The sequence below is a fragment of the Stegostoma tigrinum genome, chromosome 5 (genome assembly GCF_030684315.1).
Source record: "Stegostoma tigrinum isolate sSteTig4 chromosome 5, sSteTig4.hap1, whole genome shotgun sequence".
NCBI lineage: Eukaryota > Metazoa > Chordata > Chondrichthyes > Orectolobiformes > Stegostomatidae > Stegostoma > Stegostoma tigrinum.
The window spans coordinates 110,878,698-110,900,251 of NC_081358.1; the positions used below are offsets into that span (position 1 = coordinate 110,878,698).

Consider the following 21,554-nt stretch of genomic DNA (forward strand, 5'->3'; position numbering starts at 1 on the left):
CTGGCAGCATCTGTGAAGAAGAAAACAGAGTTAACATTTTGGGTCTGGTGACCCTTCTCCAGAACTATTTGTTTTTGTTTTTCTTCCATCTATTGACTCCATCTACACTCCTCACTGCCTCGGAAAGGCAGCTAACATTATCAAAGGCCTCTCCCAATCTGATTACAATTTCATTCAACCTCTTCTATCAGGCACACGTACCAACAGGTTCAAGAACAGCTTCTTCCCCACTATTATTAGACTTCTGTATGGGCCTTTCAAATTACAAATCTAATGTTGACCTTGTTTTTTGTTCACCTTCTTTGCAGCCATAACTTTGTATTCCTTACCCTGTTCAATCACTCTACGATCTATGCATGGCATGGTCTACCTGTACTGCATGCAAAACAAAACCTAGGTACATGTGACAATATAAATCAAATCAAATTGGAAGGAGCATTTGCAAATTCATCCATCCTAGAATCAAGTACTGTGGGAAGGGACTGTGTGAGTTTCTGTTCAGGAAATAACATTGCATCCATTCAGTTGTGTCTAAAACAGACTGTGTGATAAACCAAGAATAAAAGGGGATTCAACAAGTTTACATCAGGAAATGTACTTTTCATATTTGTGATATGAATAACTCTAGCAAGAGGGCAACACCAGAGCATGGTTACTATGGTTGGGAGAAAGAGGGCAGTGATCTCTAGATCTAGACCTATGATCAACATTATAAATGACCAGTCAAATCGGACAGCAGTTTGTACCGTAGCGTGATTTTAAGTCATGCCCTCCCCCTGGAGGAGTTTGAACTGTGGTGAGTTTGAGTCAGTCCTGTCTAAGGGTAAAATGTAAAAATCTGAACAAATCGCAGGGGATTTGGGTGAATCCTGCGAATTCAACAAACAAACAAATCTAAGCTTCAGCCAAAGACTATGTTTGTTTTGTGCATTTTTTCCCTGTAATTTTCTGATGTCCAAGAAGAACTGTAAGGGAGCAGTGAAGGAATGAGAATAGAAAGCCTTAAAATGCTGACATTTTAGTTAAGGAAGAGGAAATAGTGGATGAGATTAATATATTCTACCTTAGTGGCAGGACAGCAGTAAGTAAAGCATTCAGTGTCCTCAGCTTTATTAATAGAGGCGCAGAGCACAAGAGCAGGGAGCTGGTGTTGAACTTGTACCAGGCACTTGTCAGAGCTCAGCTGGAGTCCTGTGTACAGTGTGGGTATCACATTATAGTGATGATGTGAATGCAATGGAGGGAATGCAGAAGTGATTTACAAGAATAGTTCCAGGAATGAGAACCTTCAGTTATGTTGGCAGATTGAAGAAGTTGGGATTGTTCTTCTTGGAGAGAAGAGGGCTCAGGAGATTTGATAGAGGTTTTCAAAATCATGACCATCTGAACAGAGTGGGCGGGGCTAAGGTGTTCCTGCTCATAAAGTAAAAACAAGAGGGCATAGATTTAAAGTGATCTGCAAAAGAAGCAAGAGTTAGGTAAGGGAAACCTTTTTCACTCAGCAAGCAGTTAGGGTATGGAATGCATTGCCTGGGGAGGAACAAAAAACTGTTCAATTGAGAAATTCAAGAAAGCAATGGATGAAAATAACATTCAAGGGTATGAGCAAAAAGCTGGACATTGGCACTGGGTAATAATGCTTATGTAAGGAGCCAGCGCAGGCCTGATGGGCTGAATAGCCTCCTGCTGTGCTGTAACAGTTCAGTGGTTCTGTGATCTGATGTTGAAATGTTGTTTGGGCTGAGCTGGTTTCCGTTGGAGTTTGGAAAAATAAGAGGTGATCTTAGTTGAAACATACCTGCTCTTGAGGAATTTTCTGAAGTGTTCATAAGAAAAGCCAATAAGGATAACACCATTGATGTAGGAACTGTTGGTTTCAGCAAAGCTTTGGCCAATGTCCCACTCAGCAGAACAATCAGGAAATTCACAGTCCATAGGTTCCAAGAGCAAGTGGCAAGTTGGATCCAAAAACAAAGCGCTGATGGAAATCCAAGAATTTTGGAGAAACTCAGCAGGTGATTATCCTCCAAAATTCTGTAGATTCTGGGATGGCTGCTGTAGAATAGAAGGTACAATTATCATCTCACTATTTAAAAAAGGGAATGGGAGACCAAAAAGGAAGCTCCACATGAGCCTGTCCACTACTATCATCAAAATACTTAGTGACCCCCAGATCCATCACCTTCTGAGGCAGACAGTTGCAAAGTTCCATCACCCTCTGAGGAAAAAAAATCCCCTTATCCCTGTCTTAAATAGAGTGACCCCTAATTTTAAAGCAATGCCCTTAGCTCTGGACTGACCCAAAAGGGGAAACCACCTGTACACATTGATCTTGTCAAGATCATTCAGGATATTATACACTTGAATCAAGTCACCCTTTTACTCTTCAAAATGTAAGTAAAATAAATCCAGTCTGCTGAACCTTTTTCTCACAAGATTATCTGCTCATTCCATGTATCAATCAAGTAAACATCCAGTCAACCATCTCCAAAGCATTTACATCATTTGTCAAATGTATTTTTTTCTTTTAAGATTCATGCTTTCCCTAACTTCTTATGGATGGTGGCTTCTCCTGTTGGAATTTTTCTTTACAGTAGGAATATACTCATTCAGATAATTTTGAAATATCCCCTTAAATGACTGTCACTATGTTTCTATTCATCTCTCCCCTAACATAACGAATGCAAGTTCACTTTCCACATTTCCTGCAACTCATCCCTCACATCCCATCCCCGCAATAACCGCCAAAAGAGAATCCCCCTTGTCCTCACATACCACCCCACCAACTTCCAGATACAACGCATCATCCTCCAACACTTCTGCCATCTGCAATCCGACCCCACCACCAAAGACATTTTTCCATCCCCACCCCCGTCTGCCTTCCGGAGACACCACTCTCTCCGGGATTCCCTTGTCTGCTCCACACTCCCCTCCAACCCCACCACACCCGGCACTTTCCCCTGCAACCGCAGGAAGTGCTACACCTGCCCCCACACCTCCTCCCTCACCCACATCCCAGGCCCCAAGATGACTTTCCACAGCAAGCAGATGTTCACCTGCACATCTGCCAATGTGGTATACTGCATCCGCTGTACCCGTTGTGGCTTCCTCTACATTAGGGAAGCCACGCAGAGCCTTGGGACAACTTTGCAGAACACCTACGCTTGTTTAGCAATAAACAACTGCCTCTTCCAGTCGCGAACCATTTCAACTCCCCGTCGCATTCCTTAGACGACACGCCCATCCTGGGCCTCCTGAAGTGCTACAACGATGCCAGCCGAAGGTTGCAGAAACAGTAACTCATATTCTGCTTGGGAACCCTGCAGCCCAATTGTATCAATGTGGATTTCACAAGCTTCAAAATCTCCCCTCCCACCACTGCATGCAAAAACCAGCCCAGCTTATCCCCGCCTCCCTAACCTGTTCTTCCTCTCACCTAACACCACCTCCCACCTCAAGCTGCACCTCCATTTCCTACTCCTAACTTCATCCTGCCCCCTTGACCTGTCCATCCTCCCTGGACTGACCTATCGCCTCCCTACCTCCCCACCTATACTCACCTCTACAGGCTCCATCCCCGCTCCTTTAACTTGTCTGTCTCCTCTCCACCAATCTTCTCCGATATCCACCTTCAATACGCTTCCCCCCTCTCTCTCTATTTATTTCAGAACCCTCTCCCCATCCCCCTTTTCTGATGAAGGGTCGAGGCCCAAAACATCAGCTTTTGTGGTCCTAAGATGCTGCTTGGCCTGCTGTGTTCATCCAGCTCCACACTTTGTTATCTTGGATTCCCCAGAGTCTGCAGTTCCCATTATCTCTCTCACTTCAGTGAGCTCAGTTTTCATGCTCTTAGCTGGCTTTATTTAGATCTACAATACAGGTCTTAGGCCCAAATTTCTCACTTTCAAACTGGATGTAAAACATTATTGTCACTGCTGCCTTAACTCAGAGGTCATTAACTAATTGTGTCACAATCCACAATACTAAGTCTAATGTAACCTACTCTCTGGTTGGTTCTAAACCATGTTACTCTATGAAGCCATCTCCAAAGAAGTCTATGAACTCTTTATTCAAGGTAAAACTGCCAATCTGATTTTTTTTCCAATTTATATGCAAACTGAAGTCACTTGCAATTATTGCCATCCCTTTTGTCACAAGCACCATTTTTTTTCTGATATGCTTTGTCCCAAATTGTCGTTACTGTTAGAGGGCCTGTAGACCCACAGGTGACTAATTTCCCTGATTATTCCTCTTGTCCATTCAAAATGATTCTGCATCATGATGTCCTGAAACAAGGTAAGTTCTAATGCCAAACTTGATAAACAATGCTGCCCCTCCAAATTTATCTAGTTTCTTACTTCCCTTCAATATCCCATACCGTTCAATATGTAGGATGCAGTCTTTGTTGTTCTTAAGCTCTGGCTATCAGATCATATTTATTTACTTCCATATGCACAATTTTTTTGTTTGCATTGTTTTGAAAGCAACGTGTATTCGGATACAGAGCTATTAGCATTGTCTTTTTGTTATCTTTGTGATCTCTAGTGTTGATTGTCAGTATATTGCTACCTTAGAACATAGAACATTACAGCGCAGTACACGCGCTTCAGCCCTCGATGTTGCGTCGACCTGTGAAACCATTCTGAAGCCCATCTAACCTACACTATTCTATTATCATCCATATGTTTATCCAATAACCATTGAAATGCCCTTAAAGTTGGCGAGTCTACTACCCTGTTTTCATTCTGCCTGTTACTGCCACTCTCTGATGCTCATTCCCATATTACTATTTTCCTCTCTTACTCACTCCCCACACTTTGATATATCAAATTTTTAACATTAGATGCCATCCCCCACTGTTAAGTTGAAAAACATTCCATTGCCTTAATTATGCTGTTCACAAGAATACTGGCCCCAGCCATTGTTTAGGTGTGGACCATTCTGATAGTACAGTCTTCACCTTCCCCTATAATGGTGGCCCATAATCAGAACTTATTGCATCCACACTTTGACCAATGTGTTATCTCTCTAATTCTATGTACTCTATGCTAATTTACATGTAGCTCAAGTAATAATTAAGAGATTATAACCTTTGAGATTGTGCCTTTCAGTTTAGTGCTTTATGCTATGGAGAAACACTATCTTAATTTAGCCTACACTGACAAGGCCACTGCACTATTTCCCTCCCAACTGCAGGTGCTTTTTATGCTCTGAGCAGAAGTCCTGAGTGTTGACACTTGGTAAATCACACAGCTGCCTAGACTCCAGCTCCTTGCTGCAGATAATGGTGTCAGTCCTCCTCACTATACTGTCACCTGCCTCTATATTACTTGCTGCTCCTGCTATTTTAATGGCTTCCTTTTGCAGTTTGCGCCATCCCCCCTGCACTTTCTGCTCTCATTTAAGCAGGCTGAGAAAACCCTGTACAATGCAGATGCTGACAATGCCACACCCCTACCTTCTGACTCTCTTTGCCTGTCTCACTCACAGTTACACCCTCTAATGTATGGAAACTGGCTTCGGTCCTGCACCTAAGATTTCCTTTTAGCATCGATTAATGTCCACTTCAATTATCGTTTGTAATTATTTGTTCTTCAAACAATTACCGGGAACGGGGCTACCAATGTTGTCCCACCAATCTCTCCCTAAAAAAATGAGAAATTGTAACACTTTGAGGAGCTAAAAAGCAAATCGTGATGGTAAGCGTTTTTCCCAAAGTTTGAAACTGTGAGATTGAAATTACATATCTGCATAACAAACTCATTAGACTTCTACTGTTTAATAAATGAAAATAAAAGGCTAGGATTAACTGACAAAGGAAGGCGATTTCACAGTTTGGGTGAAAGTGTAAAGGAGCCTTGGAGGCAGCAATATTTTGAGCAAAGGGGGTGAAATGCTGTCTTCAGGCGGAATCCAAGGTAACGGGCTGCAAAGGCGGAGTTAAGGAAGTTGACTCCCTCATTGGTGCCGAGCCTCAGCAGAAGCTCAGCTCCAATCTCCAGCAACCCTGACCTCCTGCAGAGGCAGCGAGAGGATGAAGTGAAGGCGAGGGAAGGTGGTGGGGGGTGGGGGTTGGGGGTGGGTGCTGTGAACGGGGCACGCCCGCAATCACAGTCACCAGGGCAGTGCAGCCCGGCGCAGACAGGGACGGGAACGGGTCGGGGTGGGGAGGGGGGTGTCAGCGGCCTGAGTTGGGGGAGGGCTAATGTTGGGGAGATGTCGGAGACGAGTTCGGTCAGCTCTGGATCGACAGTGAGCTCAGGCAGCCGGCTGCTACAGCTGGCTCACAGGGGAGAATGGTGTGCTCTGGAACAGACTCTGAGGAGCATGGATAAAGGAGACCGAGACATCACTCTCTCCGATGAAGTGTGTAATTTATTTATCTTTCTCTTGCCACTTATCATTCATTTTGTTTACTGCTGCAGGATCAGGGGAGCAAGTTAATTATTATGTTAAAAAATAATGCTATATTATTGTGGTAACATGCTTTCCTCTCCATGGTAATCGGACCCCATGGTAAAAGGCACTTCAAACTGAGTGAACTTTAAGTTGAGTTTTGAGGGTGGCGTTTTGTTCCCAAGAGCGGCTGATTATTGATAAAGGTCATTGCAATGAGTTCAACAGTCACTCTACCAAAGCGAAATAAATTAGAATTAACGCAAGGCTGCAATTACCAGGTCAGCATTTTATTCCGCACTTGATTCTATCTTAAGGTAGCTTGATTTTTTTTAGAAATGGAACTCAACTGCTTTAAATAAACTAGTAAATCACAGCGATCAACCTCTGGGGGTGCTTTGGTTGGGTTTCCAGCAATTTCTAGCTGCGAATTGTCCACTAATTGAGGAGAACATCCGGCCCATCGTCTCACTGAAAGCCCTGGTTAAGAGCGGTCTGTTTGGTCTCACTCGCCTTATCGTCTCCCAGAACTCCGCAAAACGATTCCTTCTGAAGCTCTTCTGAATAGACAAGGAGGGGGAATTTGGTTCCCCTCTTTGTAACGTCCTCTCGGTCAGAAGCAACAAATGTTTTCATGTTATTTTAGCAAGTAGCTGTCAACTTTAGATCGAACTGTAAGTTTATTAGGAAAAGAAAGCCATTCACTGAAGTTTTCATCAGTCAATGAAAGAAGAGGAAATCTATTGCTTACCAGCTCAATTAAAAAGAAGTAAAAATGCAGTATCAAACACACACACATACAGGGGAATTAAGTTTAAAACAGAATGGTATAGACGGAAAATAAAGATTACACAGGTTAAAAAAATTCCTACAGACTTTGAGATATTAGATTCTTCATATGAGACCACATTTAATAGTTGACTGCGTGCTGAGCAAAGGTGGAATCTGGATTGAGTTCTTGATTAATAGATTTTTATCCCCCCATTTGATTTTCCAGTGGGTGCTGCCTTCTGGGATGATGAGATACAGTCGGGGGACAACACTCCAACTCTTTTTGGCACAAAATCATTCTTTATTATTTCTCCTTCCTGCTCGAAAGAAGTTGTTGAAATATAATTTGGTGTGTATTCGTGAATTTAACTTCATTGTCTTTCCACTAAATATCAGGCCTGCCTTTCTTCTCATAATATGTGAAACTATTGAGCAACTGATTTTTTTAAAAAAAGAGATGTGAATTTTTTGATGCTGTGTCTCAGTTGCTTGGTTTTGATGTCTTTGCAATAAATGTGGTAATTTCAATGCACATTGTTTATTTATTCCACATAGGTTTGCAGCAGCCTGCCTCAGTCATTTGAAGTCATTTTAGGTGCATTTTTTGTTTATTTTAGAAACCATTGTGGTCCATAGAAGGACCTTGTTATAACAAATATGGAAGTTCAAATTTGACAGCTGATATTCACTATGTGTCAAACCTTGCCACCATGAAGAACAAACATGAGCACTATTGTTCTTTTCCATTTATGATCAGCTTTCCAGTACAAGGTATTTGTGAAATAACGGTACAAAAATACAGAGATAGTGGGAACTGCTGATGCTGGAGTTTGAGATAACAAGGTGTAGAGCTGGATGAACGCAGCAGGCTAGGCAGCATCAGAAGGGCAGGAAAGGAGACATTTTGGGTCTGGACTCTTCTTCAGAAAAGTACAAAAATAGACACACTTTCTACATTCCCTCTCTTTGCCTTAACCTGGATTCAAAACCTGCTTTGGAATTAAAATTTGGACTTGTTCACTGGACTATGGTATCTTCCCAATTTTAATCTTTCACTGCCCAATTCTAGGCTCCATGTACTGGATACAGGCATTTTACAAATTTGATTTCTTGAAGCCAGTGAGTGATAATTTGAGGTTTGCCTCTTGTAGGTGCATGGCCTTTACGTCCTACATCTCACCCTCAGTTAGCTTTGCATCAACTTCATTTAACTGCTTGAGATTTCAGACTGGGTTCTGTTCCTTGGATTACCTGGTGGATAATTCTGTAGTTAACTCATGGATATGTCTGGCATGGCCTCCATTGGTCATGTCTGCTGTGGAGCATGTTTCATTTCCCTCCCCCTTTGTTTTGGGAATGGGTTTTCCAATAATCTGTTCAACTTTCTTTAGTGCCATCAGGCGAATGTTCAATGCATGCTGTCCTGTCCTCTGGGTCTTTCACTTTCGCCTTCCCCGCCAAAGAAATCATCTTGTCCTCCTGTAATTTTACCAGCAAGATACCTGTTAACCAGATCTCTGTCCCATTTGCCCCTTCCTTGGTCCTAACTTAATTTTTTTCTAACCTATTGACTCAATACGTATGGATCTGGTCCTGACCTTTTTTTGATATTGCTGCCTGACCTCAGCACTGTTTACTTCAAGTGAGACTTCCTGATCCACTCCTAATTCATGAGTTTTACTGCCTTCTGTAAGGCGTAGGAACATAGGGAGATGAGTAGGCCATTCAGCCTCTTGAGCCTGTTCCACCATTCAATGAGACAATGGCTGAATTGTGATCTAACTCTATCTGCCTACCTTTGGCCCATATCTCTTAATACCTTATCTTAACAAAAATATATTTATTCTCAGTTTTCAACTTAACAACTGACCTAGCATCCATTGCCGTTTGTGGAAGAGAGTTTGAAACATCTGCCATCCTTTATGTGGAGAAGTGGTTCGTAATTTCTTCTGAATAGTCTGGCCCTAATTTTCAGACTATGTCCCCTAGTTGTAGGACTTGCAACCAGTGGCAAATACTTTATCTTTAAGTACTCCTGTCTTTTCTTATTAATAGCTTGAAGACTTTGATCACATTACACCTATCCCTTCTAAATTGTAGGGAAAAACTGGCCTCATTTGTATAATCTCATAATTTAATCCCTGAAGCACAGGTACTTGTAAACCTATGTTGTACTCCTTCAGAGCGCAATATATCTGTCCTAAGGTAAAATGTCCAGATCTGTTCATATTCTCCCAGCTTTTCTGCTGTTTGCTACTGGCTTTGTCCGGCCTTTCCAGTTATGAGCTGTACTTTTCCATTTGAAGAGTAGATTTGGCTTTTACTGTTTCCCAATAAACTGTATATTCCAGGCATTTGCCAAGCTTGGGCTCAAAGGACATAACAAATTCACTCTGCAAATAAACCTTATTCAGTGGCACCCCTATACACTTTCCCTTGAATCCTTTTGACAGCACTCTGGAGCTTAAGTTGACTCCAGGTGGAAAACATTTATCCCATTGGCAAGGTTTGTGAGAGGCCAATGTCTCAAGATCTCTCTCGAGCTGCTTAATCAAGTCAGTGATCACCATTCCTATGGACACATTCTGCAGCCAATGCTCCTTGTCAGCATTGGCTGGCTATTTTCAGTGCTACAGAAACTGGACCTGCAGCTTGAGTTTCTGAAGAATTCCCCTTTGTGTGCCCTGATTTTCCTGAGCAGAAGCATTGGGCATTGATTTCCTATCCGCCTTCCATCCAAATTCCAGGCATTAATGTTTAGACGTGTTGCAGTCTTTTCTGCCTGGCCTTGCTTTTCTCTCCAGCTTGTCTCAGGAATATTTGTCTCGCCCTTAACCCCCTCTGGTCAGTGACAGCTTCCAGATTCCAGCTTCTCTGATTTTATGGGCCTATATGTTAAGTCATAGTCATCACCAAGAACTGCTGCCTTTCTACACTGTACACATCTCTTTTCCACAGTGTATGTTTGAATTCATAAGGGGATGGAGTATTGAAGGCACCAAGAATTATTTCACCAAAGTTTTTCATGGGTGTCCTCAATGTGAAGAGTCCACATCCACAGGTCAAAAACGAGCTGCTAAAGCCATCTAAATTGATCTTTTCAGGACTTTTTTCTTGCAGTTATGGAACTCTCTCTAACTGGTATGCTCTTGAAACAGCCTATTCTGCTGCCTTATAGTCAGTGGCACATCCCTCGAGTGAGATATAGTATCCTTCATGACCTTCCCCTGCCATCCTGCTCTGAAGCTGCAATGCCTTACAACAGAGGAGCCACTTGCCCTCCATGCTAACCTTTCAGTCTCCTCCGTTTAAAATGTAGGAATTAAATGAACAAACTGAAATGAGAGGTGCTTATATGTGGTTCTCTCACCTGAGCTGCCTTCATTCGCTCTCTTCTGAGCTCAACCTGTCTCAGTTGGAACTCATTTTCACTTTCGCTATCTTGGAATTCTTTCTTTTACTGTCTCCCCCTCTTTCTCAATCTTTCCATTCATCCGTCATGTTCTTATTTCATTTCCTGGAATTTTCTTTCCTCATTTTTTTTCCTGTTGGCATTGTAAGTCTAATCTCTGCTGCCGCAGTTTCAATTTATCTGGCTCACTCTCCATTTCCACCACTAAATAGACATTTGTTTTGCAATTTCTATTTTTCCACCTTTCGAGGTGATCCCCACGTCTAAGTGTCTACCTATCCCGTTTTAATTCATCCAAGGGCATGGCTTTCAATTTTTCATTAACTATCCGTGAAGGCATTATTATTAAATGTGGACTTCTTAGCACTTTTGTTCTTAGACATCCAAGAAAACGTTTTTTTTCCATTTTCTCTTCTTTTTAAACAGCTCTCAAAGGAGCAAGGTACTTCCACCCCATTCCAATTCTATCATTTATTTGTGGGAATATCACTGCCCAGCCTCCAAATGTTTTGCAACCAGATAAAGAAGTAGGGAGTCTTGTGGTATTATTGCTGGACTGTTAATCCAGACACTCGGGTAACGTTCTGGGGACCTGGGTTCGAATCCTGCCATGGCATATGGTGGAATTTGAATTCAATAAATATCTGGAGTTAAGAGTCTGATGACCGTGAGTTGATTGTTGGAAAAACTTATTTGATTCACTAATGTCCTTTGAGGAAAGAAACTGCCATCCTTATCTGATGTGGCCTACATGTGACGCTAGACCTACAGCAATGTGGTTGACTCTTAACTGCCCTCTGGGCAAATAGTGATGGGCAATACATGCTGCCTGGCTATTGATGTATCATCCTGTGAACAAATAAAGAAATTGGCTTCCCTCTTGGCCAATTGCAATAAAAGTTTTTATTTGCTTGTAGCACACAGCCCAAAAACCATCAATTAAGATGTAGGTTGCTAGAAAATGAGGGAGCTAATTACCAATTTTTTCTAGTGAAAGAAGAATTTTGTTATCTGCTATCCCCAATAAAGATAATAAAAATGCAATATAAACTTCATACAAAAACATAGGCAAAGTAAAGGGTAAAAGAGACAAGATGTACCGTATCTACTACAGACAGGGAGAATAAATGTGACACCTGTAAAAAATCCTTAGAGTCTGTTAGGTTTTAGATCCTTAACCTGAAACCACAATTGTTTACTGTTTGACTTGTATTCAGAGCAGTAATAGAATGTGGAATGATTTCTCTCTCAATTTACTTTTCCACCAGATGCCATCTTCTGAAATAATGAGAGATACATAGCGATGGAGAAAGTTCCAAATATACATACAAATGTGCGCAAGCAAACATACAAAATAGGAATAGAAATTAGTTACTCGGCCCTTGAACTTACTCAGTGCCATTTAGTATGATCCATTGTTGATCTGCTTACTCCCCCGCCTACTCACGATAACCCTTCACTCACAACCTACCTGCTTTTGCTGTTAAAAAAGTCTCTTAACTCTGAGGAAAAATAACTCCTTTCTTTCTGTCTTAGTTGGACAACGCCTAACATTTTAACAGTCAACTCTCTAGAGTCATACAGCATGGAAACAGACCCTTCAGTTCAACCCATGTGCGATGATCAGACGTCCTAATCTGATCTTGTCCCATTTGCCAGCATTTGGTCCCATATCCCTCTAAACCCTTCCTATTCATATACCCATCCGGATACTTTTTAATTGTTGTAACTGTACCAGCCTCCGCCACTTTCTTTGGCAACTCATTCCACAAAGGCACCACCAGGTCCTTTTTAAATCTTTCCCCTCTGACCTTAAACCAAAGCCCTCCAGTTTTGGACACCTCTAGCCTCGGAAAAAGACCTTAGCTATTCACCCTATTCATAGTTGTAGTCTCACACAATAGGAAGTATCTTTTTTTCAAATTCATCCTGAGAAGACCTCTCAAGATCTTATATGATTCAGTCAAGTTACCTCTTACGCTTCTAAGCTCCAGCAGATATAAATCTAGCATGTCCAACCTTTCTTCATAAGGTAACTCCGCTATTCCAGATATTATTCTGATAAACTTTCTTGAACTGCTTTCAAAGCATTTCATCTTTCCTTAAAATAACAGGACCAATACTGTACACAGTACTCCAGATCTAGTCTCAGCAATATCCTGTGTAACTGAAGCATAAACTGCATAATTTTGAATTCAATTCCTGTTGCAATAAATGATAATGTTCTATTATCTCATCTTGTCTGTGTACTAACCTTTTTGGAAATCATGCACCTGGACACCCAGATCTCAGAGGCCTGTAATCTCTCATCATTTAGATAATACGTTTCTTTCTTAAGTTCTTTCAGCCAGGATTGACAATTTCACAATTTCCCACATTATATTCCAACAGCTAAATCTACCATTCACTCACATAACCCATCGATATTCTTTGCAGTTTTCTTATTCCTCTTCTCAGTTTACATATATGTCTGTCTGTTTAATCATTGAATTTAGCATCTATACCTTTGGTCCTTTATAAATTATAAAAGTTTGAGGCTCCAGCTCAGATGCCTGTTGCACACCCTTTGTTATACCTTGCCAATCAGAAAGAGACCCATTTATGATTAATTTCTGTTTCCTGTTAGCTAGCCAGCCTTTCAACCATGTCTATAAGTTACTCCCTTATTGTTCATTTTTCTTTCTGTCTCTCTCTACTACTCAAAAGCAGCTGTTCAGTATAGTTCAGTATGTTTTGCTGAGTCTAACTCCATCGTCTTTCCAAACTGTCTTTAATCAAACAATCCGTGAAATTATCATACAACTATACACTAAAACAGGAGATGTGAATCTTTTGACACTGACACATATTGTCTGTAGTTAACACTATAACTTCATTGCAGACTTTTGGGAAACAAATTCAAATCTCATGATGACAGCTACTTGAATTTAAATTAAATTTGCATTGTGATCACAAAACTATCTTCAAATTTTGTTAATTCTTCATCGGTCTCATAAAGCTTCATCAGTTTATCATCAGGAGATGTTAGGTCTTTGATTCTTCTTAAACCATGAAATGTGTCAGTGGTTAACTGATGAAAATTAAAATTTAGTAGTCCATATTTCACACAAGTGCAACAATGCTATCATTGAATTGTTACATTTGAGGCAGCATATTCAAGTTCATAACAAGCTACTGCATAAAACAAAGTTCCCATTTCTCTTTCACCTTTCCCTCTAGCCATTAAGCAAAGCAGCCCATAAAATCTCTTATGTCTGCATTTGCTTCCTATGCACCCCTCCTTCCTTCTAAGAGTATGTATGCAGCTGGGGCTGGGGAATGTTAGCAATGGCAGAGAAACTCTCAGGAAGTGTAATTACCCATAGACCAATTCAGGCTTTTAAGTGACAAATTAGCAATGACGTAATGACTTCTGTGAAAACCAGCTGCAATTTGGAGAGATGGTGATGTGGTGGCAATGTTACTGTGCTCGTAATCCGTGCCCCCAGGACAATGCTTTGGGAGTAACGCTTTGAAATCCCATGCCAATATCTACTTAAATTTAAACTCAATGAATTTTGAAAAAATCTAAATTATACACATCGCAGTAATTTTGATCACAAAACAATCCTCAAATTTTGTAAAAATTCATAAGGATCACTGATGCCCTTTAGGGAAGGAAATTTGCTGCCTTCACCTGGTCTGACCTCAAGTGGCTCCAGGCACAACAGTATGTTACTTCTTTGACCCTTGCAATTGCCCAGCAAGCCACATAGCTCAAGGGCAGTGAGGCTTGGGAAACAATTGCTGATGTTGCCAGCAATGTCCATATCTGATGAAAGAATAAAGAAGAAAAATGTGTAACCCATGACCACGAAGGAATCTGCCAGTATGTAGCCTGTCAGCATTCACTGCCAGTGTATGGCTTGGCAATGGACGCTGGAGCGTGGCCCATTTAAGCCATTCCTCCCCCCTCAGAAGTACCGTCCACCAACAAACTTCCTCAATCTCCGCAATTCCCTTCTACCTTGGTCTGGGTGTGCTGGCGTAACCATGGTGATATGACCACAACCTCTTAAAACTTCTCTTGGTGACTGGCCAGCGGCTCTAGGAGGCTACACTGTCCTCTGGATGAGGGTGAAAAGGACAACTCAAAGCCAGCCATGAGCCAAAAACTGTTTATTGGCTAAAGGAGGAGCAAACTTGCCCCTACGTTTACTGTCCCCAGCCCCCAACCCCTGCTCAAACCCAGGCTGTATATGTGCGGAAGGGTATCTCATTGTAATTATGTCTTATTTCCTATGGAGATGTTGAAGTATCATTACAGCAGGAAGAGCTTAAATACAAGATGAAAAGTAAGCATAGAAAGTTTACATTTGCCCTAGGAATACCAGTGGAGGTATAAAACTAAAAGCAGAATATACTCCTGTAAAATGGAGTTTAAACACATCTGTACATCCTGGTCTTCTTGTTGCTTGCTCTGGAACTCTGTTTCCTTTAAAGGTTTTGACTCGTTATGTGAAATGCCACAGAAAATCAACTCCTAAATAATGATTGCAATTTAGTGGCAGCTGAAAGGATAAAATGTACAATTTTGTAAAGTTGTACTTACCGCATCAAAAAAAAACAGGTTAAACATTTGCCAAGGAAAGTGCATTGATTTCATGAAGAGAGTAAAAGGAATTTTTAAATTTTCATGTAAAAATTATATTAAAGGATTAAATTCAGAAAAGCGTGAACTGCTGTATCTGTTCATTGTAGTCTTCATGACAAAATTGCCAAATAACAAACTTGATTTATAGTAAAGCGGATTCTGTTATAGTACTCATGGACACTCAAGTTGGACACTGAAGTCAGGCTACCAGGCTCCTGACTTCATTGAAGCCATGGTCTAAATCTCTGCATTAAATGCCAGTCCATATTTTCCATTGTGTTTGGTATTCTTACATATTCCAGCTAATGCTATCAAACTCAACATGACCCAGTAAAAGAATGTAGCACTTCCTTTTGATGATTTTATATTTTCACATCCGGATGATTTTAAAGATATTAGTTTTGCTCAGCATGATGCTTTTTAATTTACAGGAATCCGGTCTGACACCACTTTTGATCGCTATTCGAGAAAACAAGGTGACTATTGTGGAAAAGCTGTTTGAGTTAGGAGGTAATCAGATCGATCGGTCAAAGGTCAGTTCTGGAACATTTCCATAAACCAAATATTTATATTCAGTTTGTAAGTATTTGACAAAAACCATTCCACCCCTGACCATTTTGAGAAGTTATCTCACTTCTATCAGAGACTACTTCCAATGTGTCTTCTGGATACAATGAGAAATTGATCATAAACACTCAACATAACAAGTGGTAAAGATCAGAGGAGGTCATCTTTCATTTCTCCGTCATCAGAAATGACTGTACATTAGAGGGATTATACATTATATAGATGCTTCATGTTCTTGTTAAAATTTTTGAGGATCTTTTGATAGTTGAAAAATGTGAGACTCTCTGTATGTATTCCAAATGTCATGCAACTAAGCTAAGTAAAGAGTTGGGATATGTGACTTGCATTCAGATTGGGTGGAGTAGCTGGGCAGACATCACACATGCACTCCTGTAGAGATTGTTCAGCCAGAAGCAGAACCTTAGGCTGAGTGGAGTAGTAGGTCACCTCTGGAACATGGGAGGTAAACTAGACAGAAAGGGACAGCACCAAGCTGTGATTTTCTCACTTAGGTTGAGAAGGAGCCCTGCTGTTTGTCCCAGATGGTCAAACATGAAAATAAAACCCTTTGTGGGTTCCTTTCTTGAGTTCCTCCCTTTGAGGATCAGAGGCTAAGTCAGTCAATGTAAAGGGAAATGAGACATAGCACATGTGAACTTGAATTTGGTAAGATTGTAAAAGATAAGAACAGCAGTAGGCTGTTCATCCCCTCAAGCATGCTACAAAAGGATCATGGCTGATCGGATATTTCAATCGTCCACTTTTCTGCCCTTAGCCCATAAGCCTACTGATTAAAGTACCTTATTCAACAATGTATCTCACAAAATGTTACGTCACACAAATAAGGTAAATCACTCACAGACCAACTTATTAATATATATTATAAACATCTGTGGATTGAATACTGATTCCTGTAGAATCCCACTGGTCATAAGCTGTCAACCTGAAAGAGAACCCCTTATCCACACTTTCTATTTCCTGCCCATGAGTCAATTCTATATCCATGGCAATACACTACCTCCAACACTGTGGGTTCCCAGTCATTGAGTCATACAGAATGGAAACAGAACCTTTGGTCCAACTCATCCATGTTGTCCAGATATCCCAAACTGACCTAGTCCCATTTGCCAGCATTTACCCCATACCCCTCTAATCCCATTCTCTTCATGTACCCATCCAGATGCATATAGAACATAGAATTCCAATGATGTGGAACAGGCCATCGAGCCCACACCAACCCTCTGAAGAGCATCCCACATGGACCCACTCCCCTAACTTATCCTTGTAACCTTGTATTTCACATGGATAATCCACCTGGCTTGCACATCCCTGGACACTCTGAGCAATTTAGCATGGGCAGTCCACCTACCCTGCACAAAGAGAATGAGCAAATTCCACATAGGGAAGGTGTGCTGACTCTACTTGGTTAGATGATGTGGGATTTGTACATTGTCCCCATGTCAGTGTGTGTTTCCTCTGAGAAAGTAAATGAGTGGAGTTGAGTAATGAAGGTAAATCCTGCCTGTATCTGTGTGGATGGATATTGTTGAGTTTGATATCCTTGGCTTGCGGGGAAAAGTTTCAGAAACTTGTACGGCTAGTGGAGAGTCTACCTAAGTAGATCTTCAACCGAAAAAGTTTGGATCCGATCTCTGGGATGGTTTCAAACTTCTTCAGAGCTACACATACCCTGACATGTAGGGAGTATTCCATCATGCTCCTGACTTGTTCCTTGTAGATGGAGGTGTGTTAATCACTGCAGGATTCCCAGCCTCTGACCTGCACTTGTGTTCATAGTATTTAAATGGCTCATCCATTTTAATTTCAGGCCACTGGTAATCCCAGGATGTTGATAGTGGTAGATTCAGTGATGATGATACCATTGAGTGTCAAGGGGCAGTGCTTAGGTTCTCTCTTGCTGGCAACGACCATTGCCTGGCATTTGTGCGTTGCAAATGTTATATGCCACTTGTCAGCCCAAGCCTGGATCTTGTCTAGATTGTGCTACATTTATACATCAATTGTTTCAGCATCTGAGGAGTTGCGAATGGTGCTGAACATTGTGCAGTCATTGGTGAACATCTCCACTTCTGACCAAATGATGGAGGGAAGGCCATTGATGAAGCAGCTGAAGATGGTTGGGCCCAGGGCCCTAACCTGAGGAGCATCTGCAGATATGTCCTGGAGCTGAGATGACTGACCTCCAACACCCACAAACATTTTCCTATGCGCAGGGTATGATTACAACCAGAGAAGGTATTCCACCTGATTCACATTGATTCCAGATTTTCTTGGGATCCTTGATGCCACATTCAGTCAAATAAAACCTTGATATCACCTTACCTCTGAAATTCAGCTCTTTTGTGTATACTTGAACCAAGGCTGCAGTGAGGTCAGGAGCTGAGTGGCCCTGGTGGACCCCAAACTGGACATCATCGAGCAGGTATTGCTGAGCTGGTGCTATTTGTCAGTAGAAATTTGTCATTAGCCATTGAGTCCCTACAGTGTGGAAATAGGCCTTTCAACCCAACAAATCCACACTGCCTCTCTGAAGAGCATCCCACCCATACCCACTCCCCTCCCCCTACATCTCCCATGAAGCACTGTTGATGACACCTTCCATCATTTTCTAGTGATTAAGTGTAGACTGATGAGATGGTAATTGGCCAGTTTGGAGTTGTCATACTTTTTATGTACATAACTGGGCAATTTTCCACATTGTCAGTGTTGTAATTGTACTGGAACAGCTTGGGTAAGGGTGGCGCAAGTTCTGGAGCACAAGTCTTCATTGACAGGGCCCACAGCCTTTGTGGTATCCAGTGCCTCTAGCTGTTTCCAGATACCATGTAGGGTGATAGAATTGGCTAAAGACTGACAACTGTGATACAAGGGACTTCTGAAGGAAGCCAAGATGGATCATCCACTCAGCACTTCAGCCTTACCTTTTGTGCTGATGTGCTGGGTTCCTCCATCATTGAAGATTGGAATGTTTGTGGAATCTCCTCCTCCAGTGTTTGATGTTCGCACTCATTCACAATGGCTTATGGCAAGTTTGCAGAGTTGAGGTCTAATTCAGGGATTATTTAGCTGTCTATCACTTGCTGCTTATGCAAGTGATAGACTCTTTAGTAGCTTCACCTGGTTAACACCTCATTTTTAAGTATTCTTGGTACTGTTGCTAACTGCCAAATTTCTGCTGTCATGTCCAACAGAATCATTAGAAATTATGAGTATGGCATCTTCTCTATTTTCAGTCATCAATATTAAGGTAAGTCTGTCAGAATAAACATTTCCTGTCCGATGCTGAATATCATAACACAAACACCCTAAAAGTGGAACCACTTTAAAAATGTTAACATTTATCAAATGAAATTCTTCTTGACTCTTTTATTTTAATAAACATGGAATCATAAAACTTTGTAAGAGAATCAGATTATTTCTGACACATTCTGTTTTAATTTCAAATTTCCAGCATCCTGGATAATTTGATTTGCATCAAATTAGACTTCATGCCCCTTTTTCTCCTGTAGCCTTTTACTTGTCAAGTGTAGCTAGGGACAACACAACGTAGAGCTGGATGAACACAGCAGGCCAAGCAGCATCAGAGGAGCAGAAGAGCTGACGTTCCAGGTCGGGACCCTTCTACAGAAAGGTAGCTAGGGCTTTGCTTAGCTCAGTTTGTTGGATGGCCAGTCTGTGATATAGAGTGATGCCAACAATAGGAGTTCAGTTCCTGTGCTGGCTGAAGTTATCATGAAGTACTCTTCTTCTCAACCTGTCCTCTCGCTTTGAGGTGTGATGACATTCAGCTTAAACCACTACCAATCGTCACTCTTTACTGAGAGAGCAGCCCTATTCTTTACCTTTATGTATCCAGCTTCCTTTCCAAAGTTAAAACACAAGCTATTTCTATCCCACTTTCAGACAGTTCTGAGGAAGTGAAGTTATTGTTCAGTAAACCTTGTGGAGATGGAAAGTATTGGCTGAAACATTGCTGAAGTTTGGCAGATGTTAGCGGATTTAAATTTAGGAATTCTACCACTGTTAAGGAGAATTGACTTTTCAGTTAATGAGCTAATGCTCAAATTTGCTCTTTGATCAACTAAATTCCACCCAGAGAAAATCATGACCTCGAGGAAAGAACCACTATCTGCAAGTAGTTTCTCACAAGATCTCCGAATGTAGTGCTCTACCTCTGGGAATGTTTTCAAGGGGAATTGAACTAAAATGTACAGAGGGTGAATTTCAGTTGTACTGGGTATTTGTGGGATTGTTTCTGGAATACTGCCTACAGTATTGGTCATTTTATTTCTGGAATGTCTTGGAGGCAAAGCGGAGAAAGGCATAGTGGAATAGTGCCTGGAATAGGAAGGTTGTCTTATGAGGATTGATTGAACAGGCTCAGCTTGTATTCAGTGGAGTTTAGAGGAGTTAAGAGGCAATTGCTATTTTAAAAACAAAATCCACTAGCTTACCTTGCTGCTTACTAAGAAAATGATCTAATTAAGAATGAAATACGGAATAGAACATGACCATGATTCCTGTTGTCCGTGCCCAGTGGGAAAGGAGATTTGATAGAATTTTTCCCTCCAAATTTCTGCCATAACTGGGAGTGTTTTGTCCAACAGAAGCATATAACATCCTGAAGGGTCATGACAAGGCGGTTGTGAAAAGGCTATTCCTCTAGCAAGGGTATCTAGAACTGTAAAAAAAAAGTATCACTTATTTAAGACAGAGATACGGAGGATTTTTTCTCACGGGGGACTATGAATCTTTGGAACTATTCTTCAAAAGGTGCTCAAAACAGAATCTTGGAATATTTTAAAGGGAGCGGTGGATACATTTGTGAAGTAACCAGAATGAATCTTACTGAACGGCAGAGCAGGCTCACTGGGCCAAGAGCCTCATTCTGCTCCTAATTCATACATTCGTATGTGAAAACCATCATAAATTCTACCCATGACATTTCTATTGGTTTACTGTGAAGATCTAATTGAGTTTTTTTCTGCTCATAAATCTGTGCCTTTGTGTAGCCTCAGGCAGTGTAACCTCCAGACTCCAAGCCCTCATAACTTTGTACCTGTGCTTATGATTGCAATTGCTTGGGAGTGGTATATAATTAATGCTTTCACTTAGTTTTAGTCAACAAAGACTTTGTGCCCATTAAAGTGAGGAATAACAATGTTGGGAAATTGCCAATTTTCTCATTCACTGTTTTGAAAGACCTTTTAGAAGAAGTTGAATAGACCAATGCCTATTGAATATTAGTGTCTTCTTCTGCTGGACCCCAGCAGCACACTTTCCTTCCACCACAGAACAGATGCGATTAGTATTTCAGCAGGATATTTACATTTTTCACACTTTCCCTCTCTTGATTGCTGAATGATTCCATTCTAACCTGATTCCATTGACGATAAGATACCAAAAGCAGTTCATTAGATGTAAAGTACTTTGTGATCCTTAGAGGAGACAGTGACATAGTGGTAATGTCATTGGACAAGCAATCCAGAACCATGGATAACCTCCTCAGTGCGTGGGGTTGAATCCCATCCATCACAGATGGTGAAAATTGAGTTCAATGAAAGCTGGAATGAAGCGCTGACTCAGCGGTGACCATGTAACCTTTTTTGATTGTTCTAAAAACCCAATAATGCACTTGAGGTAGGGAAATCTGCCATCTTACCTAGTCTGGCCTACATGTGATATGTGGCAATGTAGTTGATTCTTAACTGTCCTCAGGGCAATTAGGGATTAGTAATAAATGCCAATGTAGCC

At 41.2% G+C, this 21,554-nt stretch overlaps 1 protein-coding gene across 1 annotated transcript in view; it reads left to right on the forward strand.

Moving 5' to 3' along the window:
* The first annotated feature begins 6,217 nt into the window (after window positions 1-6,217).
* Window positions 6,218-21,554, forward strand: part of trpn1 (transient receptor potential cation channel, subfamily N, member 1) — a 184,938-nt gene continuing 169,601 nt past the window's right edge. Inside the window, exons 1-2 of the mRNA XM_048528498.2 lie at window positions 6,218-6,366; window positions 15,644-15,688. Of these exons, the coding sequence (XP_048384455.1) occupies window positions 6,328-6,366; window positions 15,644-15,688 (84 nt within the window). The 5' untranslated portion in view covers window positions 6,218-6,327. The remainder of the gene's footprint in view (window positions 6,367-15,643; window positions 15,689-21,554) is intronic.